Consider the following 27,435-nt stretch of genomic DNA (forward strand, 5'->3'; position numbering starts at 1 on the left):
TACGTGAATGCAATGGAAAGGAAAAACACACAGCATGCTTCAAGATTGAATCAAACGTAAAAACAGTTCGTCAAACTTTAATATAAATAAGCTTCAACATTATGAACCTTTTAAGCTCATGTTTACGTCTAAGTGAGTCACTAGTGTGTACCAGAGTGTTTCTATTATTTTGGATATGCATAGATCAACAGGATAGACATAATACAAACATGAAGGTTACATACAGGCACTGAACTACTGTTTTTACATGAGTAAACTTCACATTCCTGAAACCGTTCTCTTAAGATGCAAAACAGAGTGATTTTCGTAGATTCCATGCAGCCACAGGTTTTTCATTCAAAACTAGAGCTGTGTGAAAACCGCTTGAGATGGACAAGCCATCTTAATCAAAGTCATGGCTGCTTTTTATTTAGTCAAAGCTGTCATTACTGTGTGGATTCAGCTGCCTTACCACACATCGATAATGTAAGAAAAACAAAAAGGTGGTTCAGAATGTGCCAAATGATATATCATCCATCTCCGCCACATTCCCAATATCTGCAAGCTTTTGTTTGTTTTTCTTAATACTCAAACTAAATAAACAGAAAACAAAACACATTGAAAAATCAAAAAACTGTGGCACGCCATGAGAAAAAAATTGCTGTAGTAAATGGACAAGAAAACATGCAAAGACACTGGTAGTCTTCGAACGCCTCACCAGGTGATGCCTTCACAGTGCCTGTGTGGGGGAAGAAAATGCTCAAAGACAAAGGGCGCAAACAAATCTAACTGCAGTGCATAGAAGGTTTAAGACAAAGGTCTTGGGAAGAGATGGTGCGCTCAGCTGCTGCTCGGTAACTGATCATTTTAGACACGGCCATCTTATACACACTGATCTAATCTTGGCGACTGTATCGAAAGTGTCTGGGACACTGATCTGTTATGTGGCAAATTAAATAATTTTCATATCGACTTGGCTATCCTTGTTGCAGATGGTGTTGCATGCACAAACACTGCAATTGTCCGTAACAGAACAGTCAGTGTTGAGTAATCTAACCCGCATTTGCCTCTTTGGCAACTGAGACAAACCCGGTGTTAAAAACAAAATGGTACCTACAGCAGGACGATGCAGATAAAGATACAGATGCTGAAACATCAGAGCAATAGCTTTTATAGCTGTTACAATCAAAACCGTTCTTTATTTCAGGCGTCAACGCCCGTAACTGCTTCTCTTTGGGATTTCCTCCGTGTGTAGATATCAAACGTATGTTAGTGCAATCCCTGAAGTTGTCTGTAATGAGGTGTTTGTTTTGAAACGTCTGTCATTTTCCCAGAGGAGTTTGTTTTTCCCTCTCCATGCTATGTGATAGGTATGTCCTGTCCTCAAATCTTTGGGTTGTCAGAGATCAGCCATGAGCCGTCCTCCTCCACCTCGCGCCCGACAACCAGCAGCATCTCTGCCACATCCTGAGAAAGCTGTTCGCCGAGGAATGTGCTGAAAGAGAACACCACAGGACCACAGAGAAGAAGAAAAGGGGTTAGAATAACTCGGAAGGCAGACAGAGCGCCGCATTCTAACACAAAGAAACAAGTGAGGTAAGCTCTCATGTGACCCGCTCGTATGGGGATGAGTCACTCGAGTTCACGCTGCTAAAGAAAGCCAAGAGTTGATGTAATTCAGAGCAGAGTCGAGAGAGACACTTTAAACAGACATTGTAAATTGCATGTTCTTCTTACCCTAGTTCTGCTTCTCCCCCGATGCAGGCGGGACTCTTCAGTTTGGAGTCCAGGTTGTAGTACTGTCCGTTCACCTGCCGCACCGCCAGCCAGTGCCGCCGTCGTAAGGGAAGGGACACGATCCCCAGAGACACTCGAGACGGCACGTTAAGAATAAAACCCTGGACCCTTGACATGCAAAGGCTCTGAACAGTCCTGTGGGAGAGATATTGAGATATATAGATATTCTGGAGGTATTCATAACCATCCATCTTCTGTGATCAGTATATTTCAGGTGGTTTCTCACGAATGAACTTTCCCTCTACACCTAAACCTGGCTCTGTACTTCTGCCGTACTAACTGATTTATCAAATCCCAAAATAAAATCCTAATTTTAAACAATTGGGATCAGGTGATGAAGAGTGTGAATAAAAAGTGAGTGCTGTGCCTCTTATTTGGAGTAAAACATGCCTTGGTGGTGAAGTATTATGTCTTGTACTTGTGCAGAAGTGTGCTGTCTACATGTACATGACTGTAGGAGAAATGGCCGACCAACTGAAAAAAGCTTGCACCGGAAATGTGAGGAAGAAACACGTTAGAGTAAAGTAAAAGCTTGAAGTTGCTGAAAGAAAACATCCATGTGACAGCGTGTGTCTCCCCCACCTGCGTTTGTCCCACCACACGGCAGCCAGCTCTCTGCTCTGTAGTGCCGCCATGATGACGTTGACGTCGTAGTTTCCCGTGCCTAACACTGAGCGATGGGGGTTCACCACGCACTGCGGGGCCAGCCTGCAGAGACGGAGCAACAGAGAATTTAAAAAAAGGAGCAAATCCACCTCATATTTGGAACAGCTCAGTTGCAAATTTGGCCATTGGTGGGAAGGCGTCTTCTGACCATGCTCTGAGGAATGGTTTCTGTCCTCCTTCATGTGTGATTGCTCCACAGGGACTGAACTGTCCTTCATTTGAATAAAACTCATTTGTTTACAGCAACCTGGACAGAGAGGTTCAGTGTGTCGATGAAGTCACAAGTTTTCCAGCAGGAAATTCATTAGCCTCTGTGTTAAGCCTTGCACATCATGACTTGTCTAGTCAGAGGAGGATACCCCCCCCCCCCCCCCCCCCCCACACACACACACACACACACACACACACACACACACACCTGGTGTGTCTGAAACAACAGCCTGACCCTCCATATCATACATGATTCCCTTTGCAGACCTTTGGAAAAAATCAAATCAAATCAAAATGCTTTTAATTATTGGGCAGAAGGTTTGATCCATTGTTGTGAAGCCCACAGATATCTACAAGATTGTGCCACTCCTCTCCTCTGCTGTTCATTATCTATGGCATGCTGGAGAAACCTAATTATGGAGTAACATGGTAGTCACAATGAATGGAGGGGCCAATATTACGTTTTTGTTGTTGTTGTATTAAATCACTATTATACCCCTTGAGTTATTTCTCACTTTCTGTAGACACTAAACAGAAACACACCGACACATCCTGGAGAAACATGACCCTACCGTTTGCAGATGTCATCGGCCGTCTCCTTGGTGAACACCCGCTCCTGAAGCACGTTGTTGAGTGCGTGAATCGCGCACAACTCCAGTCGTTGCTTCTCATGAAACACATCTCCTTCGCTCATACTAACGCCTAACAAAGGCACACAAGAGAAGCACAGTTAACATAAGCCACCGTATAGCTAGGTATGTGTTGGGTCGGCTAGCACGGCGTGCAGTCAATTCAGGCTAACGACGACTTCAAAAGTAGTTAGCTTTTTCTTACCGTGTTGCAAAACGCTGAATTTGGCCGAGGGCAGCTTACGAGACAAAGGAAAAGTGGGCTACTATTAATCAACAATAGCTGAACAAAGCTACTGACCTGCTGATGAAGCGATTCCCCGTTAAAATGATGCTGGGGTATGACAGCTACCTACATCCAGAAACCGGAAGCAGATCCGTTGTTTTTGTTTTGTTGTTGTTGATGATGATGTTGTGCGGCTGTCACGCCCAATTCACGGTATCACAGCAGTACGAGAACATCCGTCAATATGTTGCTATTCGGGTTTTATTCGATGTTCACATACAAATACAATAAGCTGGATGTTACTTGAAACTTATCTCCTTGGAAATGCACCACAATCCAGCAGGCGGTCCAGTCTCATGACGATTGACGTTATGTTGCAGCGCCCTCTAGTGACGGGCCCGGGTATTAGCGATCAGAGAAGTAAATGTGAATTTTTTAGGGGAGAGGGGGAGGGGCACAAAGATTGAGTTTAGGGGTTGTTATAATGTAACTAATAAATGGTGAAATGATTGCAAAACACTGTTATTATGTGAAATAGAGTCTGTTCTCTCTGTTCAATATGTGTTCAATAAAAATCCCATGACTTAAAACAACAAAGCAATGATATGGTGAATGGCTCTAGTTATGACGAAGAGAAAACAACTGTGTTTTTTTTCTGTTTTTTTTCTCCGTTGCATGGTGTATTTGACTGAATGGGGAGATTTTGCTGTTTGTTCTTGCTACTCCTGACTGCCAATATCTTTTCTATATCATGGTGCCTCTTGGATTTCAAGGCTTCCATTTGCTTGCTTTCAGATATAGGCCTACTGTAACTTTGGATTCAGTTTTCTTCTGTAGCCTACTAATAAAAATATTTATATAGAACTTTACATATAAAAAAGATAAATCAGTAAATGAAGTTAAATTAATATAATTTAATTAAAAGCCTAAACAAGTTTAAAATTAAGTACATTAATTCATAAAATCATGATTTTTAAGCTAAAATTAAGTTAGTTGAATAATAATCTCTTGCTTTTTAAAATTATATTATATTTAACCAGGATATAAAATGCATATTTTATTGTATTGTTCGGGATGTGAGTTTTCAAACGGACCAATGCCTGACTAGCTTCAGTCATGTTCTCGACTCTGTTTGGCTGATTGGGCTACCAAAAGTGACGCAACTACAATACAGTATCATGATTGGCTAAAATATTATGAGGTATCCATATCTCAGATGCCCATTGGTGTATTGTGGTAGGTTAAATCGACGATTGTATTTTTGTTCCTGTGTCAACGAAAAGAAGAAAAAGAAGAGCAGCCAGTGAGACCCGGCTGAGTTTTCATTAAATATAGTTTTTTTTCAAACACTTCGGAACACCTCATATTTGACTCCAGCCAGACACTCACCGCCGCATCAGGACCTTTTTTGAAGATGGTAAGTGGGATGGACGAGATTATTTGCTAAGGGCTAACGACAGTAGCTGCTAGCTTGATCCGACGTTTAGCCGTCACCAGCCGTCGAGTTTTTAATTTGGGTTATGTCTACTTGCTGGAGTCCCTGGCGTTTATTAACAATTGTCATCTACCATGAAACACATGCATTAAACAAATGGCTACAATACACACTGTATCACGGTTTGAAGTCGCTGAGCAGCTGCAACATAACCTTTATCGGGATAAGGCTAGGCTAGCAATGAAAAGCAAGTGTGACGTAAAAGTTACCTGTCGACAATCATTAAATTACTACGTTTAAAGTAACGTAACCAGGTTTTCGAGATTACGTTAATTCCCCAAGAGCTAACATTTTATCAAGTTATGTTAAAACTTTTGACTTCTATAAGGGGTAACATAAAAACTTTGTATCTCACACAAAGCACCTCCAGCCTAGGCATCCTATTTCAGGTTCCTACAGATATTTTAAAAGTCTTTAAAGAAATTGAATTAATTTATCTAAAAATAAGGCCTTGTTATTTAAATATCTTAAATCAATCTTTAATTTGTTTTAAAAACGTTTTATAATATGATAAAATTGTTTTCTGACGTTGCAAATGAAAAACTCTTAAAAAATGGGTTACTTTTTAAAATAATTACAAAGTAAGGTTGACGTCAGAGATAACAATGCATGATCCCATACGTTCACGCGAGAAAAAAAAATCAGTTCACTGGACCAAGAAAGTTATGTTTTATACAACATTGTAATTGCTTCCAGTGTTTTCTACAGGTTTAATTAAATTATGGGTGCCAATTAAAGACTGTGAAACTTAACTATAGTGAAGAGCAACCAAACATAGAAAACCACGATATTTGCCTTTGCAATCAGCAAGAGAAAATATTATTGTTTTGTCTTATCTGTGAGTGTTTATATTGCTGTATTTCTTTATTATCGAAAAACACCAGTATCAGTGTTAATGTGACATCATTAAAAACGTGACATTGGTTTGTTTTAAGTTTTAGCACAATAAACTGATCATCGAAATACAACCCCAACCCTTCGAAAGGGTTGGGGTTACCCAGGGAGCGTTGTATTCTAGAACTTTGTAGAACTTTCTTGATGATGTCATATTACACACTGCACCTTTAAGCTATTTAGAGCTGATGTAGGCTATTTGCAAAATACTATAAAGTTTACAGATGTAAATGTGCCTTTATATACCCCGGGAGTTTCCCTTGCAACTTGTGTTTGTACATATGCAAAGCTTGAGTTGGCTGAACCTTCTTGTCCCTGTCTCTCTCCAGAACTCCAATGTGGAGAATTTGCCTCCTCAGGTTCTACGCTTGGTTTACAAAGAGGTTTCAGCTTTAGCAGCAGACCCCCCTGAGGGTATCAAGATTTATCCCAGTGAGGAAGACATAACTGAACTGCACACAGCCATAGAAGGACCAGGTAAGGATTGCAATACAGTGTTGTCCTAAGCTCACACTGATCTGAACGTCAGTGGGTGAGTTCTCAAATTAAGGAATTGTTACATGATATGACCCTTAATGGTATATTCAATCAGCACATTGTAAGGTGATCGATTCATAAACAAAAATAATAAGTTTCCATTGTTTTCTCTAAGGTGTACTATAGTTGAAATCAAATCAGTTTATTTGTATAGCCCAATACAATTACATAATGGCTAAGATGTAACCGTTTTCTACCCCATTATGGTTAGGTAGTTGGTGGTTAACTATCCAAGCTTAGATAAGAAGATCTCTCACCAGCTTAATGGAGCTACTTATTTTTTCTTACATAATTTACTGCAACATATTTACAGAGTAGAAAAAAAGTTTACCATGGCTACTTAAAAATGTACATATTATTGCGCAAAGGTTTTATTTCTTGTAGGGCTGCAACAACGAATCGATAAAATCGATTACTAAAAGCGTTGGCAACGAATTTGGTCATCGATTCGTTGAGTCGCGCGATTAATAAGTCACTCGTAGGCGCGGCACTGTTTACATCCAGCCGCCAACAGGTTCATGCACGCCCACAGCGAGCCTTCCGCACGTGAAGCGGTGCGGGAAAGCTATAGTGTGAGCGGCCACAGCTTGTATTTTGGTCATATCTAACACTGGACTGTAGGCCTATATAAAAGTGTTGTACCTTTGCTGTCTTTGGGTTAAAAAAACTCCTTCAACTCAGTATCCGTCTAGTCCAAAAAAAACTCTGTCTGCTGCTGCTGCAGACGGTGCAATAACCTGGGGCCTCATTTATAACGGTGTGCGTAGAAACCATCCTAAAATATTGCGTCCGCACAAAGCCAAAAGTATGCTGCGCAAAAAAAAAATCAGATTTATAAAACTGTGGGGCGCACACCTGCACGCAATCTTCCCTTTATAAATACCCACCTAATCTGAATCACCTCACCTTGAAGCTAGCCTACTGAAAAAATAATTTAATTTATTTTTTTATGCAAATAGCCTTGTTGAAAATTAATTAATTAACATAGGCTACACATCATGATTAGCCTATCAACATGTGTGCTACATAAGGCAACTTCCCTATTCCGACCATTATATTTCATCTAGCCTATTTCTCAATTTAAAACATAAAAATAAAGTAGGCCTAGCATTGAAAATACAAAAAAATAAAGCTTGTAGGCCTACTATGGCCTGCTGTTTTCAAGATAACTTAACAGTTAAAACAATAAATAAATTAATATGTCCCCTGAAAATAAATGAATGCTTTTCTGAGAAGAATGCCAAAGGCAGTAGCAGTGAGGCACTTCTGTAAACTTACTGAAACGAGTGCATGCCATTTTTTCAGCGCTGTCTCAGCTGTTGATACAGATTGGTTGTGTTGCCAACTTGCCACGGCGACGTAGCGATTTTAACTTTCTAAGTTTTGCTCAGCACTTTTTCCTGTTCAACGTCCCTGTTACTGAGTCCTTAATATCTCCATAGAGTAGGCGCTGGTTTTATTTTCGCCACTAGTTCAACGTTTGCTTGCTAGTCATGATCCTGCTCATTGGCTTCCGTGTCTAACAAGTGCGCACCGAATGCAGACGTGCATCACGCCGCGCGCAGAACACATACACACACGCAGACACACAGATCAGCTGATGGGATGATCAAACGAGAGGTTGTAAAGACAGGCGCACACAAGGGGTAGACCGACAGTGCCGCGCAGACGCTCGCAAATGATTATTACGGAATCAATGATTTTTTATTTTTTTTTAAGTCAGGCTGCCGTTGGCCTGGCGGGTCCGCCAGGCCTGTATAATGGTAGGGGAAACACTGTAGGTTTTAACTTAATTTATTTGCCTTGTAGAATTCAGCAAGATTAAAAGTGCAAATAACAATTGAGAGTTATACACAAGTTAACATTCTCTCTCTCTCTGGCGTTAATCGGTATCACACCCAGAAGTACAAGCCTTCAAAGACTGAATAAGAGATAATAAAAGTTGAAATTTAAATCATCAGAAAGTGCTGGGAAACAAGTGATTATGATCACTGAATTAATACATAAACACAAATTGTGACCATACGTCTTGTGTGCATCACACCACCATAGGTTTGCAGATAACTATATATATATATACAATATGCACACTAAAAGCATGATGCCAACATAGGTTTGCAGAGAATTATTTACAATATGCACACTAAAGGCATGATGCAAACATAGGCAATAGGTGAGGTTCTAGTGTTATGAACGTGACAATCGCATAGACAACCAACGTGATAATGGTAAGTCTAGCAGTAATCATATATGCTCAAAGTTTAAAAAAGCACTGCATAATATTTTGAGTTGCACTACTCATAGACTGTAGAAGAGGGGGAGGGGGGGAGAAGCTGCTACTACAACTGCTAATAGGGATGCTAACGGTGTGTGTGTGTGTGTGTGTGTGTGTGTGTGTGTGTGTGTGTGTGTGTGTGTGTGTGTGTGTGTGTGTGTGTGTGTGTGTGTGTGTGTGTGTGTGTGTGTGTGTGTGTGTGTGTGTGTGTGTGTGTGTGTGTGTGTGTGTGTGTGTGTGTGTGTGTGTGTGTGTGTGTGTGTGTGTGTGTGTGTTGCTCTGACCACTGCTGCGCGAGGACTGGGCCGTCTGTCTGTGGCCGGGGAGTCTCCCGCTGCTCGTTGAGAAGAGTTAAAAGTGATACTTGCCTTGGCGAAAAAGTCCCCAATAACACCAGAAAAAAAGCTAGATTTGTCGTTGTTTTGAAGAAAAAAAAGTCGCCAGGGGGGTTGAAAAGTCGCTAAATATAGCGACAAAATCGCTAAGTTGGTAACACTGCACGCGACTCCGCGAGCAACCTTTTAGTAGATCCGAACGTTGTTGTTGTTGTTGCCAGGTAACCAGTTACTGGGCTCCAATGCCCAGCGCCCCAAACCCAACTGAATGGCAATAGAAATTGATAGGGCCACTCTGAGTGAACGAGGGTTTGGGGCGCCGTGAACTGGCGCCCGTAGAAGCCAAATGAGTCAGTTTAGAGCTTGAATTTCACCCATCAAGGGGTCGGTTGTCACACACTATGGGGTTGTTTGTCACAATGTTATCTTAATGGGAATCTTAAAAAGAAGGCAAGAAAGCAGAACTAAATTTGAAAGTTTAATTGCATTGTCAAGTTGACAAATAGGCCTACATAACTTACTGTAGTCTTGGCAGCTGGTCTAGTTTGGAATGCACTGGGTTGTTTTGATTTTGTTGCCCTTTTTTCTTTTGCATGCTAGCTGCCTTTTCCTGCTCTATTCTTTCCTTCTCTGGGGTGTCAGTGAGGATACAGCTTGACAATTTATTTCGTTAACTTATTGGGTTCCTTTTCTGGCTGCAGCCTTTGGATAACATGTGACAACCAACCCCCCCCAAAAAATGTGACGACCAACCCCACCTTGAATTTCTTGCTAGCATCAAGGTCAACAACCATCTGACAACTAATTAGCTTGCTAACCACAATCTAAACTATAGTTTACCCTTTTCACTTTTTTAGGGTAACAAGTGTTTTGTTATAAACCCATTGTGTAAAAGCCTAGAGGAAAAAACTGAGGAGCTAAATATTTTCAATTTGACATGAAAAACAAACAGTCCTCTCACCTCAAATTCAGCAGTCTAACTCCAAGGAATACTATGTAGGTGACCTCTGATCCCAATTCTGGATATTTACATACCAAATTTTCACAGACAGCGCCTCCTGGTTCCGAGATATAACGATTGTGACAACCAACCCGTGTGACATATAACCCCGTTCTCCGCTATGACCCTCTTTCCTTTTTATGTAGCAAGTTTGGCACAGTCAGGACATACTGTTCATGAGATGAATTCTTTATGCTTTGACAGAGGGAACTCCGTTTGCTGGTGGCGTTTTCCGAATGCGTCTTGTCCTCGGGAAGGACTTCCCTGCGGTTCCACCCAAGGGGTATTTCCTGACCAAGATTTTTCACCCCAACGTGGGTCACAAGGGAGAGATCTGTGTCAACGTGTTGAAAAGGGACTGGAAGGCAGAACTCGGCCTGAGACATGTCTTACTTGTAAGTGGGACTTTCAGTCTTTGTTGATCTGAGACTTGGCTGTGTTGCCTCCCAGTTTTTTTTATTTATATATTTTTTTTTAAATTTCCTCTCCTTCATTTCCCCATAGACGATCAAGTGTCTTCTCATCCATCCAAATCCGGAGTCTGCTCTGAACGAGGAAGCTGGGCGTTTGCTGTTCGAGGACTATGCAGAATATGAGTCCCGAGCTCGTCTTCTCACAGAGATCCACGCCATGGGTGGGCACGGCGGGACCTCTGGGGCACCTCAGGACCCTAACGACGGCCCACAGCCCAAGAAACATGCAGGCGACCCCACCAAGAGAGCGGGGCCCAGTGCAGCCGCTGTGCCAGCAACTCTGGGTAACGGAGCGAATGGAGCCAGCACCACCAGCAGCAATAACAGTAGTAGTAGCACTAATAACGTAGCAGGGAAAAAGAAAGCAGATAAGAAGCGCGCATTGAGGCGACTTTAATACCTCAGCGAAATCCTCAGTGTGCGTGTATGTGTGTGAGCGCGAGTGTGTAAATATAAATATTGAAGTGTGCTGATGTTTTTGTTCCCTTTTTTTCCTGACTCTTTCTACCACCTATCCAGACTTTGTACTCGTACCGTACCTGCTGTTTTGCCACCAGTTTGCTTTGCTGGCATTACAATTTTGTTAATTATTTCCATACCTAAAGACACAATGAAAAATATTTGTTCCTCCTTTTTAAAAGGAAGAGGACACTTTTACCACGAAAATCATGCCATTGGTTGTATATTACCCTCGACCTTGTGTGACTGAATGACACAGGCAATGAGTTTCACTGTGCAAAACATGGCCTCTTATTTCTTTCCATAATAACACATAACCACTTTTGTTTCAGACTGGATTTCAGCTCTTTTTAAAGTGTTGCTTGGTAAATGTTGCTGTGACGGTACTGTGTACTGCTCAGCCCTGCTCATTGTTGAGTCTAAACCTGGATGTTACTTTAATTGAAGTCATGTTTTCACATCGAGCTCACATGAAATAATGGTTGGAGGTGCGAAAAAATTACGCAAGAAGTTTGTGGTTTCACCATTGAGAGAGGAATATTGTTAGTCACGCACTATAGTGTTTTTAATAAATGTTTCATATGATCCGAATTAAGAAAGGTATGGAAAGATTTAGCAGTGGAGTTTGAAAGGTCTGTTATGTTCTTGATGGAATCTCAGCCCATTTTTGATTTTTATTTTATTTTTCTAAAACTGTCTCACTGTCCCAGTATTTTCAACAGTTGCTTATAATTGAAGTGTTCAGATTCAGCTGTCTTGTGGATGTGTGTGAAGACCTAGATAAGTGGCTTTAAGGGAACAGGGTAAGTTGCCAGAATACTTTATATAAATGATTTATTCTCTGTATGAAGCGTACAGCCTCGTGAGTCACCTAAACTCCCCTGCTTCCCTACAAAGTTGTATGTGCTCTCAAATACCCAGCTTTCTGAGCAGCCATGTGGGTACCTGAGAGGACATCGGTAGGAAAACTTCCACGTTTGATAGAATTTGTCTCTCCACCTGTTGCACTGGCAGGGTTTCCTGGGCAGGTTTTCTCTCTGTTCTAAATGCATGCGGGGCCTACATTTCCCAAGGAAACACACCAAAGCGCTGTGTTGATTTGGATGGAAAAGGTGCCTCGGGAACTCCTGTCACTGTGCAGACTGTGTGCTGGATATTTTGTGTCCATTTTAAATTATTTAAATTAATAAAACATTGAAATATGAGAAGTGAAAAAAAAAAAAGTCGTATTTGTTTCTTATTTGGTGATGTTTTGAATAATTGTTTATCGTGTTAAAAATATAGCTGTCCTGCAATTACAAGGTGTGTGGATACTACGGTGAAGCTTTCACTGTTCAGTGATCTCTAATAGTTCTTTATTTTGTTTATACACTCAGTTGTGAGGTGATGGAATAACCATTAAGAGGAAATGTGTTATTGCGTCCACCCCAGCAAAACAGTGAGGGAAAGTGCACCCAGTAGAGCGTCATTGGCCCATCTAATGAAGGGATAGGCTGCAGACATGCAGCAGCCCGCCCACCTGTGTAGAAATAGCTGCCTGCCATACAGGTAATTATCAGGCTCTTATACACCTGGGACTCCTCATAACCCTCTCCCAAAGCCCCATTTGGGACGTGCGTATCTCCTCCACCTGTTATCCAACTTCATGGCATATCTTCACCACATATTGCTGAAGCCATTTCCTCTGCTGTTACCTTGAAGCAAATTTCCTCCGTTAAATCCTTTGAATCTCTGCTGTGATGTGCACACAGGTGTAAAGAGAATGCTTGCTGCTTTTCCTGTCACATATTATGATCCACCCTGTGGGCCTAATGTGTAAACACGAATACCAACACTTGTAACACCATCTTCGGTTAAAATTGACTTGAACAACTTGAATACAAATTTGTTCATGTGCTTCTGATCAGGGGCTGTTACTGTAGCCTTGTGTAAGGAAGCCATACAGGAGCCAACGTCACCTCTTTACAAACCTCACACTGTCTGTATACGGTTGTGTGTGTTTGTGTGTAGATTTCCACCTGTCCCCGCTCATCTTAAACTTCAAGAAGTCTCTGAATTGCCTGTGCAGGTCTTGGTCTAATTGACAGATTCGTTCACGCTCCAGTGTTAAAGCCTTTGCGCCAATCCTCTCCCCTTCCCGGTTTTCATCACTTTCATAATTGCCACCAACATAATGACACAGTTGCTGTGGCAACCATCTCTCTTCGCTTTCTCTCTCATTCACACACAAAGAAAAAAGACACTTTGGATCTCTCTTTTACTGCATTTACCCGCTGCTTTGGTTTTGTAAGTTTAAAAAAACAAAACATTTTTAGTCCACTTTTTATAACTTTGTTTCAGCTAAAGCCCTGACAAAATAGGCTATAGGCATAGGCTATATTTGTTTGCCTTGAGCAGGACAAATGTTGCTCATGCCTCCAGGGTCATTCAGTTAAGGAGAAGGATAACTGGCTTGCTATTGAAAATAAGTTGGCACTCCCTTTTTCACCTATAGATAGACTCTCTCTCTTCGCTTAATTTACCCATTCCTATCATGGCACACTCCAAACAGATATGGACTAAAATACATAACATTTTTAAATGGTCACATTGTAAGCAATCCTATTCCTCCTCCATGATTAAAATTGGAAAGACATCAATATTTTGGAAGAAGTGGCATAGTAGTGGTATATGTAACATTGCTGATCTACTTGAAGATGATGTGTGTATATCATACTCAGACTTAGTGAGAAAATCTAAAGGGAAAAGACAATTTTTGGAAGTATCTTCAAATCAGGAGCTGCGTTACCTCCAAGATTCAGTACAGAGATGGGAACCACATTGTGGATTACTTCAAACAACCTGGGGAGTGCAATGAGCTTCTGTAGACTATTTTATTGGAAACACAATCAATTGCTTAGCTTTGACTGTCACAACCTAAAAGTAATACGGGAGAATGATTTTGGATGTATAATGGAGGACAATACATTATTGAAAATTATATCTGACAATGGATATAAGGGACGCCAAAGGGAAATGTAGCCAATATAAAATTATACACAGGTACTACTATACACCACTATAAGATTATATAGAATGGGAGTGATGAATAATAATTTATGTTGAAAATGGCACTTGGAAACAGGTACTTTATTACACTGTATTTGACCCATCTATTCAGCCCTTTTGGAGATTTGTTTTGGAGTACTTAGGCAAATGGGCCGGAAGAAAACTACCAGTATCTCCAAGACTTTGCCTGTTATGATGACAGAAGTCAACTCCATAACAGGTCGAGTAAAGAGTTTTCTGTCATCGTGGTTGGCATTACAGTGGCTGCAATGATGATTCTTAAACACATGGAAAACAGCTACAACTCCAGGATTTAAAGAATGGGCTAACTCCATGATAAAAAAAGCTCCATATGAACATATGCTTAATAAGTTGAATACTATAAACAAGGATAAAACACCAGCATGGGATAGTTTCTGGTCATATAGGCTATCACACTGACCGATAAACCTGTAACGTGAACAAGGTTGATGTAATGTAATGATGCTTTTGAATGTTGGATAACCTAAATTTGAGTCACTCCCATATGAATGTGCTCTTATTATCTCTTGATTTTACAGATACAAGTATTTTTTATTGGCAATACTTTATTTGTACTGTATTAACAAATGTTTCTGTATGTGTAACTTTGTACCGTCATGCACCCAAGCGAAAATTCAATAAAAAAAACTTGAATTACAAAAAAAAAAGGAGGAGGAAAACATTGAGGGGCACATAGGCTAGATGTACGCCACCAGATGAATGGACCCAATGACCTACAGCGCAAAGTAGAGTCTCATCAGCACCAGTCGGACCGACCAATCACAGCCCCCCCCCCCCCCCCCCACCGGCGGACCCCCGCGAGGCCAGTCGCAGTTAGGCGGTGTAACCTATATCGCTCTGAAATTATGAAAGGAAGCAGCTTCAGTCAGTTCTAGATGCAGAAAAGTTTTTTTTCCTCCTGATTAACGCTTGGACATTTTGATCATCCAGAGTTCGTTAGTGCGCGCTCCCCAGTAAGCCTTAGCCTATAGTTGTGCTACACACTGTAGGCTACTTGTGCTGTACAAAAATCTGAATTTCCTGATGTATAGAGTGTAGGCTATTGTTGATTCGTCTTGTCACATGTATCAGAACATCTCGTTGGGCAACGACTATCTCTCCCTGTGTGCCTCTCACTCTCTCTCGCTCTCTCGCTCTCGCTCTCTCTCTGCTGCTCGCGTTTTATTCCACCTGCCGTGATGATGGAGTAACAATAGCCTGATGGAGCGATTGCGATCTACATGTCTTGTGAAAAACACTGTGAATTAAAACAGGTGGCAGATCCAGCAACAGTTCACGCTGATCCTCCCATGCCACAATAACAAGCTGCCATCTGAGAGACGAGAAGATATAGTGCGCAGGCTCTCCCAGCGCTGTTCTCCAGCATCAACGCGCAGGTAAGACACGACATTGTGCACCTTTCATTAATGTAATGTCAATTACCGGAATTACAGGCAAAATTGTATGATGCATTGTGGGTTTGTGTGTGTTTGATAAACGAAATCGGTATCTGTTTAAAGATGATATCAGATGTGTCAAACAAAACATTTGGATGAAAGCTGCGCCACAGAAACATCCATCCAAACATCAGGCTTTCTGCTAGGCTCATACAGTTCCCATCACTTAAAACACTTTGATTGAAAATTGCCAGCACATTGCGACATTATTAAAAAAGGTTATTGATATTAAGACCACTGATAACGCATAGGCTAAACACACACTGACACATCCAGCCGGACTACACACTCACACAGACTCAAACACACACCGGCACGGATACACCCACGCACTTTTAGCCTATTGATACATGCAAGTCATGTCCATAACCCGCATGGTTGTTCTTATTAAGTTAAAACTTATTAACCTAATGAATGGTGGATTGTAGTCTGAAGAGTCGGTGTCTAAATCAATTGGCTGATGCGGAGTCATTGCGCAGCATACCTTTTGCCCCTTTTTTTCCCTGAGGAGACTAAAGCATCCGCTTCTCCGCCGCTTTTCACTGTAATGTAATGCGTTTTGCATCGACATGACATTCTATCCAGGCATTCCCCCCTCACTGATTCACACCACAGTGCGTGTTAAATGCAACAGCTCTTCTTAAGGGGAAAAAGAAGCCATTTTGTTTAATTTCCAACAAACACCTGTTGAAATTGTTGCGTCCCCAGCCGTCTGCACAGCTGGTCAGCTTTCTGCAACCAAAGTAAAGGGCACCGTTATTTTGCCTTGATACAATGATGCTGTGAAAATGGTTGGTTCTCTCTCCAGTGGCCATGTAACTCATGGATGCATCTTCTCAGCTGTGAATGCGTGCCCTACACCCTTTGGTTCCCATCTTCGCCCACTCTCTCCCCCCTCTCTGCTGCAATGCTTCAGCAGCACACTGTAGAGACACCTACAGGGAAACATTTGCTCTTTTTCAGGTTTAGTCACTTGCTGGAAAAACTGTAATATAGGCTCCAAAGCAAAGAGGTCTGACCCTTCATATTTTGAATAAATGCCATTATTATATTACATTTACAATTTCATGCATAAGCTGCCATTGCCAAAATTATCAGAAGTAGTTTGGATATCTGGCCACAAAACCCTCATTAAGTGAACGGAGTCAAAGCAGAAAATGTGTTAATGGAAGTTGTCATTGTCACATCGTAGAGCAAGAAGACATGGGCAGATGTGACTTTGAAATGTGGTTTTGGCTAATGGGTGTAGATTGGATTCTGCTGCCTGCCTTCTCTTTCACTGCCTCTTTTCACTCACTCGCACACAGACAGAGCTGCAGTGCTATTCTGAGAGAGTTAGCTGCCTCAACCCACGCACAGAATCTGAGAAAGAGAGAGAAAGGCAGAACGAGGGAGAAAGAGGAGAAGGAGGGAGCGAGAGGCCTCTAAAGAAGAGAGAAAGAGGCTGACTCCAAGGAGGTTTACAGAATGCCTACTATAGTCTCTCTCTCTCACACACACACACACACACACACACAGACACACACACACACACACACACACACACACACACACACACACACACACACACACACACACACACACACACACACACACACACACACACACACACACACACACACACACACACACACACAACACCATTTATACAGTTTCAGATTCCCCTCCTTTTAACTGTCCTAACAGCAGCTGATTCACAGGCTTGATAAGTACTCTAATGGTGTGTGGCATTGATTGCGTTTGCAGATCTGGTCGCTGGTGCTGTTTGTGTGATGTGATGTGCTGTGTTCTATTGGTAAGTGCTGGGAGAAATGTACTTGATTCTGTGCCACCCACACACCGACCTCCCACTCATGGTCGTCTCTGCATCTATACCTCTGGCTCTTCCCGCTCGCCACAATCTCTATGCTCATTTAAATCCCTACCCTGCATTTATCACTCTGCTCTCGCTCTCCTCTTTTTCTCCGTCATTGGCTTTTCAGGAGCGTGTTCCTCCTGCAACACACACACACACACACACACACACACACACACACACACACACACACACACACACACACACACACACACACACACACACACACACACACACACACACACACACACACACACACACACACACACACAGGTGTCAATAAGCGAGGTGGTAATGGGGGTTGCAGGGCTTTCTTTCTAATCATGTCTCTTATTTGTTCTTGCAGTGACCAACTCGGACGTCACGTACCAGGTTTGATTGTCGACACGCAAACGCCAAGAAGGTTCTGGAAATCAAGTAGAACATTTAGGATTCAGAAGAAATTCTCCCTGAGAACTCTTTTGGAAATATCTGTCAGTGGGAGAACTGCTGCTTTTGTGTCACTCATTTTCCCTCCGCCAAACTCTTCTCAGAAGGTCAGAGGAGCATGTAACTGAAACAAGTGGAGCCCTCTGTGATTTCAGCATTCTGTGTCCCCCCTATCTGTGCCTACATTCTCCGATACAGATAGGGACGTTTTTGATAATTACATATAATTATCATTTCTGTGGGAGAAAGATCTGCGTCTGCCTATTATTGCCAACACCTCCAACACAATAACTTCACACATTTACATATTTTTCAACAAAAGTGATATTCTTTTCAACCTCGGAGACAGATCAGGAATACATTTTACTCAGAAAGAGAGAGACATGTCACATGGAGAACCAATGTCCAATGGGCAACTTTTTGTGCCAAAGAAATCTTTATAGGGATCGTTTGAAAATCCATGGGATTCGGTTTATGCTAGCACTCCTAGCACTTAAGTCGAGCCTCCCTCATTATCACCCCCAACCCAATCACAGTAACAGTTAATTAGTTACAGCCTGATCAAGTGCCAAGTCTGAATGTATGTAGTAACCTACTTTAATAGAAATCCGGGAATGAACAAAATAGATAAAACTGTTTATGTGGCAATGATCAGGAAAGAAAGGTACAGTACCGCCATATTTTCTTGAAAACAGCTAGTCAATTTAACTGGCCTTTGTGGTTAGAAAAGATAATTCCTTCCAGCAGTACTTAAGTTTGTTTGTTCGTTTGTTCAGTGGGGCATTTGGCAAAAGGCATTAAGGACTAAAAGCATGAAGATTGTTGTTTTCAGTTTGTCCTTTTTGCAAAGATGCATCCATTTTAGTGTTCTCGGCTCGAGATGTGTTTTTGGAGGGCAGAAGATGAGGGCATTATGCATTCAGAGTTCCCTTCTAGCAGTATATTAAAGCCATTTTAACACCATTATCAACCATTATTGAAGCCTATAAGCAGATTTTGATAGTGTAAATCCTTTTCTTTTTTATTGTTATTGGCCTTTTCTATCATTGTGCCATATAAAAACACAGTTTCTGAGAGAAAAAAGGCTCAAATTTCATCATGCAACATTGCTGAATTACTGATACATCATCAATTCCTATCGGCTGTGCATGCTACTTGAATATTTCACATGCCGTTTAGTGGGTTGAAAAAAAGAAAAGAAAAGTGGATACAGCGTTGCAACTGCATTGACTCAACAACAGAAAATAGATCTCTTAGTCATGTAAAAATGACGCCCACCACCAATCTCCGAGTCCTCGCTGTCTCCCTGCTCTCCCTCCTCTCATTCCTTACTGCCCCACTTACAACTGTTGTGGCGACCTCTCCGTTCCCCTCCCATCAGCACATAGATCGCCCAGTGAGGTCGTTCACCCAGCAGCCCAAGACCGACCCCAGCCCATCTCGCCTGCTCCTTGCCATGCAGGCCAATATCAGGCCAGCGGCTCTCCAAGGCAGAGCCAAACCTCCTGAGAAACTTCCAGAAATTTCAGATGGAGCTCTGGAAGAGCCTCCAAAACCCCTTCCACAGGTCATGTTTCCCAAGAATGTGACCTCAGCAGAGGCCCTGGCACCTCCCTTAGGGGCGGCCCAGGTAGCTCCCGTTCGACCCCGCCTTGTGGATGTATGGATTGACGTATGTCGGGGTTATTATGACGTGATGGGACACTTTGATAGCGCTTTCAACTGCTCCAAGGACTCCTTTGTCTTTTGCTGCGGAACGTGTCACTACCGCTTCTGCTGTCCAGATCGAAGCCGGCAACTAGAGCAGGACATCTGTAAAAACTATGATTCTCCAGATTGGGCCAAGCCAGACTTAGAGCCCATACTTTTACCAGAGGAACTAGGGCCGGACCCAGACTTTGACCCACTGAAGCAGCAGAGCCACAACACTGGCTTTGTCATCGGAGGTGTGATCATTTTCATGGTGGCTGTCGCTGTTGGCATCAAGGTGGTCTTCAACAAGGTGCAACAAGAGGCCAATCAAAGGGACCTCAATATGCCCAGGTGAAAAATGACATTTACATTTAAATTTTTTTTCATCAACTTACACTGCCTGATGTTATACCTTCGTTTGACAAATTGCTACTTCATTGCATATACACTCTGTAATGACAAAAAGGTTTTCAGGATTCTGGGCTCCAAATAATGTTATTAGTCATCAGCTGAAACATATAGAGCTTAATGGAGTGGGTTCTGCAGAATTTATGGTTTTGTTTCCTCTGGGCTTTGTGTGTCATACAGTATATGGGCCTGTAATTTCGACAATAACTGCTTGCATTTTGATATTTGTACAAGTCACATTCTTCTATCTTGGGCTACAATAGTGGAGCATGATTGTTGTAGACAGTTAATTGGTTAAAGAGAATGCAGGTGAATAGGGTAACACTTTAATTTATAAATATCATCATGAGACTTTGCCAGTTGATTATTTACATTAAAACAATTATGTTCTGTATTTCAGACATTTTTGAATACATTTGCAAATTTAACAATAACTAACAAATTATGTGTACATTTGCATCTGTGCAAAACAAATAAAATAAATCTAGATATTGGATAAAGCCAGAGTCAAAAACGTTATCTCCTTTGATAACCTCATAGTATCCAATATTTTTACAGAACAGATTTTGGATACAGCCTTTTTTTTTATCAAAACTAGAACAAATTGTCTTTATAAATCATAACATGACAACATATTGACAAATCATAACCTCCAGAATAGTGCTACGAATGATTATGGAAAGTTTAATTCATGTAAAGATTTGTGGTTTAAAAAAACTAATGATGACTTAATGGCCGTTAAATATGTTTGTATAGGAGTAATACAGACGCAAACAGACAAGGTTAACTAAAATAAACACTTAAACTTAAAATGTGTAATTTTTATTGTTACTAGTGTGGAAGAAGACATGTTATGTAAGCAAAATTGTCAAAAATCTCAAAATTGACCAATGCCTGAGAAAACAATGTTTTTGCCAGCTGTGTCTCACCTTAACTAACTGCGTATTGTTTTTCATCATTGACAGGTGAATGTAGAAAGAAAATGCCATGGCTGATTCCTTCAAAATTTAAATAAAGTAGGCTAATATTAAAAATAATACACAAGGTGGATGATAAAGAAATTGCTCTCATCAGATTGTTTATCATCAGATATGAGCCAAACCACTTTTAAATGAGATACCATAATTATTAATTGGATGTGGTTTGATAATCAGCCCCTAGCCAACAGATTATTTGACCTGCTGCTTCCCTTCTGCTTTTGGGTATTATGTCATTAGAGCCCTGGTTGACATGCTGCGGCACCAGTCCAGCCCAGTCCAGCAGGACGAGAGAAACAACAGCGTGGCTCTGGCTGTGGCAGACGGACAGGGGACGCTGGGGAGACCTCCGAAAAATCTTTATGCCCCAGGAATGCCCAGCAAGGACAACAGATGTGAGGCTCTTGGGCTTTTAGAGCCTTAGTGAATAGCACAATCATAGGCCCAATCAGAGCTTTCGTAGCTGTTTCCTCTCAATGCTAAGGGATAACATGTGTGTCCATGTCCATGTGTGTGAATGCAGGTTATTTTCTGTGTCCCACCAACAAAAATCTCTTTGTGACTGTTAGTCATTATGGGGATACAAATAATCCTCTCAATAGTGGTGTGCAACACAATTAAATCTTTGTTTACTGTCTCTGGTCACTGAAAAAAAAAATCTAATTTATTTGTGTGATTAATATTAGGCCTCCTCCACTTCAAGATTCAAGTTGTTAAATTCTGAAAAATCTGGAGATTAGTGCTTCTTTTTTTTGCATGATATATGGTGAGATGCATGGTACATAAATGTCTATAGTTGACTTGATCTTGTTGTGCTAACCCATCATTGAACTGAAAGTAACCTGACATCCATTTTGAGCTGATTGCCTTATGTTCTTCTGACTTACAGTGGGAAATATTCAACACAATTTCATCCACTCATCAGGCTCCAGCCCCAAACACACCGCAACTATCGGTAAGGCAGCTGGTGAAAAGCTGGGCTCCTATAAATGACATGTTATTACCAAAATGCTTCATTTATGTCTTCATGAGCCCGAAAGTAGACTCATTCATCCCAACAATACTAATGATTTGGATAGCTTTGGTTGCTTGTGTTGACTTGAAAGCAAGATAACAATGGTCCGTTACGGTGGAGGTTATCAGATTCTCATACCGCTACATGCAGAGCGCTATATCCAGAGGAGCTAAGCTCATTTAACACACATTGGTTTTCTCCCTGTGGTCTCTGTAGAGCGCACACCTCGGATGAACAATGCTCAGCTGGCAGCTGGAGGCACCCTGCTCTCCAGTAAACACAACAACACCAAATCTCAGCCTGCCTTCCACCATTCCCTGCACAACCTGGCTCAGCTGCCGCCTTCCTATGAGAGCGCCACCAAGCCTGAGCTCAACAGATACTCCTCACTCAAACGCCTCGGTAAGTGACTTTTTTCGAGAAAAATTAGGAACTAATGTACCAGTCCGCCTGCCCTTCTCCCTTCTAACAGCTGTTTAATGAGTACTGAAGCACGGTGACACACTTGGCACCAGGGCATAGAGTACAGCATGCATCATTGTGTGCTCGAGCTATTTACTGGGGTGATAAACAATTCAGAGGGAAAATTTTGTTTGGATTTCAGAGAAAGGTCTTGATGAGTATTCGTCCGGTTACTGCACCACCAAGCGCCGGCCTCACACCGCCCAGCCGGCCCTCCAATCCTCTCAGCACCACCTCCACTGGGGAGGTGACTACACCCTGGGCGGGAGAGGAACCCTCCCCAGGCACGCAACCCACCCATGGATCCCACCGCCACATTCCGGCATGCCGGCCTCACCCACCCCCAACCCTTACCCCCTGGACCTCCCGGAGCCAAAGTACAACCCCAATTATGAGACCCTCTCCAAGCAGAGGAAAGTCAAGTCCAACGACCAGCTGCTCAACATGGGTGACGTCCCCGGCAACACGGGGACCCTGTCCAGGATGTCCAAGAACCAGCAACACCAGTACTACAAAGCCATGGCTGCCTCCAATAAGAACTCCAACACACAGACCCTCACCAGGAAGACCCAGGACAGGAGAGAGGACAGGAGAGAGGACAGGAGAGAGGACAGGAGAGAGGAACGGATGCTCATGTCCCCGGACCACTTGGAGGATCGGATGGGGGTCGGCGGGATGGGGGTGGTGGATCCGTACGCCCATACTGGAGGGAGCGTCCCCACGCTGCCACGCCAGCAGAAGGCCCAGTCCCAGCAGAACGTGTGCGCTACGCCCTCCCTGGACCGACACCACATGATCAAGATGAACTCTCACCCCACCTCCGGGCGAGAGCAGGAGAGGAGCACGGGCATGACGGGCATGACGGGGGGTCACATGAGCGGGGGCATGGGCTATGGGGGGGAGATGCCTGGGGCCGGGGTTGTTATGGGAACGGGAACACTAGGGGGGCACAGCGCCAGGAGGATGGCTTTTGCAGCCAAAAGGCAGAACACCATCGAGCAGCTCCACTTCATACCGGGAGGAGGAGGAGGAGGAGGAGTAGGAGGAGGAGGAGGAGGAGGAGGAGGAGGAGGAGGGGGAGGGTCAGCAGGAAGCGGTGGAGGAGGGAGTCAGGGGATCAGGACGGGGAGCAAAAATGAGGTGACCGTGTGAAGTCTGTGCCTAATGTAGAGTTACCCCTCGTCAAAGGAATGGGAACAGATCTTCCATCTGCATTTAAATATTAGATTTACAATTACAAGAAATACAACTAGAAGTTTTTTAGTATAGCAACAGTATAATGTATTTAGGCTATTCCAATTAGTGTAATCTTGTAATTAAATAGCTTAAATATGATGACTTCTTTAAAAATATAGATGGGGAATATATGTTCCTATTATGTGATAGCCTACATCAGCCATATTTTGTAACACAATTTGCCATATTGCCATATACAGCAGTGCCATTACTTGTGGAAAGACTGACTGGAAGGGTGAAACAAGACCAACAGAAGTGTCGTTCATGATTTTGTTTTTATATATGTTTTTCAAGAAGTACTCAGGAGCCATATTAGATAGGAAACTATGACGAAATATATAAATATACTGTATATATATTCAAAAAAGGTCAATGAGGAGGACAATGTGGAATATTGCATCACACACTTTTATGAAGAATTGAGCCAACTACCTTCTGGACTGTCACCCTGGTCAGCCCTTATCGAATATTTTTATTGAAATGAATCTCACGTGGAGCTTGGTGGACCATGTGCCGGGCGAGGGACATGGACGAGAGACGGAACTGTTTTTGTTGTTGCTTCCTCCGTAAACGAGTGAACGAGGTAAGTCGTGTTTCTGACTGGGACCCAGTAGCCTGACACTATTGGCAGGACTCTGCCCGACCTCCCCACATTTACCAATCTGTTGCCTGGGTTGCCTAGTTTTTCCATGTGACCTTAGATCAAACTCCCAGAGGAACTCAAACTCTGGTCACTGCCACACTACAGGAGTGTAAGCTGAGGTTTGAAATTACGTTACGGGTGAGTTTATAGCTAAAGTTCCCATCTCTAGATCAGGAACTGTAGAAAGACTAACAAACCCAATGGGCTACCAAATGATAAAGAGCCATCAGTCACGTTATTATAAAAAGCATTTTGACATAAATCTAGATGAGTCAAGAGATAACAGAGCAGAACAGACGTGTGTGCGTGCAGTTTACCAATAAAAAGGCAACTTGCTTTAATGTAGGTTGTGTACTAAGTACAAGTTTTTTTTCTACAGAGCACAAAATGAATAGACCGTGACGCAGAGGTTGCACTTACACAACTGACCTTCAAAGCCATTTATGGAGATACAAAGAAAACTACCACAGAGGAAGCTGGTCTGACAATCACCATTTTATTACTCTCACCAGGTGAAAAAACAAGAAATTACACAAGTCAGTGATATTTTGTACAGTCAAAAGGATTTGACTAATTTCAGAGTGAGCCGACAAAAACCTCTGAGTCAGGAGAGAGGGCGATCTGAGGCCTTCTCCTGCTCCCATGGCGCCATGTGCCGTAAGAGACTCGGTTGGTTAGGAAGCCCTTCTAATCCTCAACACCAAGACCTTGCTGTATCATAATGCACTTCAGCCAGTATGAGTAAGAAGAAGAAAAAAACAGAAACTAATCCTCATCAATAACAACGCTTTTCAATACCAAGGGCTATCCTATCCTATTTACTGTAGTATGTGATATCTGTGGTCCTTATAAAAATGCTATCTCTTTCTCTTGATTTTGTGTTGATATTGTCATGATGTATTAAGTATTAACGTGTACAAAAAAAACAAACAAAAACAAGAGCAATTTAAGCACAGTTCAACGAGAAACACAGAGCAACAAAAAAAAAAAAACTTTGCACAAATCTATCCCCCTATTTGCACCGGATACAAACTTACTTTGTGTCGTGTCCTCAAGCTTTACATTCTGTACAAACTCGGCTGAAAGTGTGACTGAACAATGGATGGTATTTTATCAGGCAAGGAGTTTTTATTTATTCAATTATTTTATCAAGAGGAAACAAAGGTTATTACTCAAAGCAAAAGAAGACAACTTGTTACGGAATGTTTTTATTTTTTTGTTCAGTCATGTGAAAGGATACAGAGATGAAATACTGAACAACAGAAATACAGATTTCTTTCGGACAATCTTCCTATACACAGTGCTAAATGTAATTGTTATGAATATGATGGAGTGTTATTATTAATAATTATTATAACTGTTACGGTTATTATTAACAATTATCTATGATGTGATGTTCTTTTACTCGGTGGGATTTAAGTGTTTATTGTTTTTAGATAACTAGCATTTCTCATGACTAGCTGGTTTTTCCATACATCCGGTCATAAATTCAAGTTTTTAAAAACATTCTGAACCTTGATGCATGCCAGCTCCATTTCATTGAGAGGCATTTGCACTATGCCTGGATTTTAGGGTCATCAATGGTTGTATGGCCAACTTTCCAGCTGTGTGTACTGTGCCTAGACATCGGCCTTATGACTTCTTGATCTCAATTGATTACTAAGGTTTCCACTTGGGTACAAAAAAACGTCTATTAAAAAAATCTGCAGCATTCTAAATGTATGTGTACACATCAGCGTTTTAACAGCCAGCGAGGGACAGATGTGTGCGGGCCAGGCCAGAAGTAATTTAACGCTACCGGACTGGAGTATGACCCCAATAACATATTTTGGGTTGTACAAAGTGAACTTGTGATGCCATAATGTATGTGTGTTGGGATGAATGTTTATTGCACAGGTTGGGTGAGAAATGGAGGTCAGATGGCAACCTGATTGCTTTGAGTGAAGTGCATTTTCAGGGAAATAGGAAAGGTGACATACAGTAGGATTAGATTTTTTTAATAGAGCCACAAAAGGTCTGTAGCAATGTCTGTTATATCTCACAAGCCATATCCATCAAAACTCATCATCACAATTTTATAAATGGTTAATCTTATTTGTGCAAGTATTGTATTTTGTATAGCTAGAACAATCAGAATATTTTGAGTGATTTCTTCTACATTAATTTGAGGATTCAGCAAATTATGTGTTAGTATTTAAAGAATTGTACAGTGCCAAACTCACAACATTTTGTTCTCTTTCTATTGTCATAGCCTCCTACAAAACAACAGAGGTTATTTATTTTTCACAACTAAGAATTAATATGTAGGCGAGTATACGCTGACCAGCTGGTTACGGGAAAAGAAATGAATGAATATGGTGTGTTTTTACCATGATGAATTCATTTAGAGAGAGGATGGTTAATGGCCACCTGAAATCTAGTGCATTGCTAACAGTTAAATTGTATGGACAGGAACTGTGTCTAGTAATGAAATGTACTTTCATGCCTATACATTTCAAAGCAACCCTTTTGTTATTGTTAAATGCATCGATCCCCTTGGATACAACAGTGACTTACAAAGAATTTGTATAATAAAGTTGATGGAAAAAACATTTTGTCATTCATTATCGAGTTACTTTAACTAGGCTATTATATTACTGTATACATATATTTTCTTAAATCTGTGATATCCCTTCTTTTATTACCTGAGACCTAAAGTATGAGTAGTTGTGTCACCTACAACACCTGCAGTTATGTTCATGTCGTGAAGAGACACACACGCTGCTAACCTGGCAACAATGTTAATATGTAAACTGGCCATTATGCCTTAAAAGCTTCAAATTATGCTTAATTGATTTCGGGGGGGGGGGGGGGGATTTTTTATTCATCTGCATTTAAAAGGACTGGATATAGCAAAAATCCTCTCAAGTGACTAGTTGATAAAGCTAAAGTATCTATACGATTTAAGAATATATACAGTCATATGAAAAAGTTTGGGAACCCCTCTCAGCCGGCATTATAATTGACTCTGCTTTCACAAAAAAAATATAAAAGTGGTATGTCTTTAATTTACCAGGAACAGCTAAGTTCTGGGATGTTTTCCAAACAAAGATTTTTTGAAAAGCAGTATTTGGTTGTATGAAATAAAATAAAATGTGAAATGTGGCTGTGCAAAAATATGGGTACCCTTGTGGTTTTGTTGATTTTAATGCCTGTAACAGCATGTAAAACTGATGAA

General features: G+C 41.6%; 3 protein-coding genes across 4 annotated transcripts; 2 read left to right on the forward strand and 1 right to left on the reverse strand.

Annotated features, from left to right (window-relative positions):
- Nucleotides 1-61: 61 nt before the first annotated feature.
- On the reverse strand, nucleotides 62-3,853 carry josd2 (Josephin domain containing 2). Of its 2 annotated transcripts, none has more exons than XM_080040326.1 (5): nucleotides 3,583-3,853; nucleotides 3,225-3,354; nucleotides 2,359-2,484; nucleotides 1,717-1,911; nucleotides 62-1,474 (listed from the first exon to the last, which is right to left on the reverse strand). In XM_080040326.1, exons 2-5 carry the CDS (start codon nucleotides 3,344-3,346, stop codon nucleotides 1,363-1,365), a joined length of 555 nt encoding a protein of 184 aa, XP_079896452.1. In that variant the 5' UTR covers nucleotides 3,347-3,354; nucleotides 3,583-3,853; the 3' UTR covers nucleotides 62-1,362. The 2 variants fall into 2 exon arrangements, with proteins under 2 accessions (XP_079896452.1, XP_079896453.1); XM_080040327.1 differs by having other exon boundaries at nucleotides 3,487-3,853.
- Nucleotides 3,854-4,783: 930 nt separating this feature from the next.
- On the forward strand, nucleotides 4,784-12,108 carry ube2s (ubiquitin-conjugating enzyme E2S). Its single transcript, XM_080039520.1, has 4 exons — nucleotides 4,784-4,924; nucleotides 6,226-6,373; nucleotides 10,248-10,438; nucleotides 10,548-12,108. Exons 1-4 carry the CDS (start codon nucleotides 4,922-4,924, stop codon nucleotides 10,911-10,913), a joined length of 708 nt encoding a protein of 235 aa, XP_079895646.1. The 5' UTR covers nucleotides 4,784-4,921; the 3' UTR covers nucleotides 10,914-12,108.
- Nucleotides 12,109-19,052: 6,944 nt separating this feature from the next.
- shisa7a (shisa family member 7a) lies at nucleotides 19,053-23,491 on the forward strand (the record flags this gene model as incomplete). Its single annotated transcript, XM_080039066.1, has 5 exons — nucleotides 19,053-19,828; nucleotides 21,103-21,257; nucleotides 21,752-21,817; nucleotides 22,094-22,279; nucleotides 22,482-23,491. 5 exons carry the CDS (start codon nucleotides 19,053-19,055, stop codon nucleotides 23,489-23,491), a joined length of 2,193 nt encoding a protein of 730 aa, XP_079895192.1.
- Between the last annotated feature and the right edge of the window lie 3,944 nt (nucleotides 23,492-27,435).

The sequence above is a fragment of the Ammodytes marinus genome (assembly GCF_949987685.1).
Source record: "Ammodytes marinus genome assembly, chromosome: 13".
Lineage (NCBI taxonomy): Eukaryota > Metazoa > Chordata > Actinopteri > Uranoscopiformes > Ammodytidae > Ammodytes > Ammodytes marinus.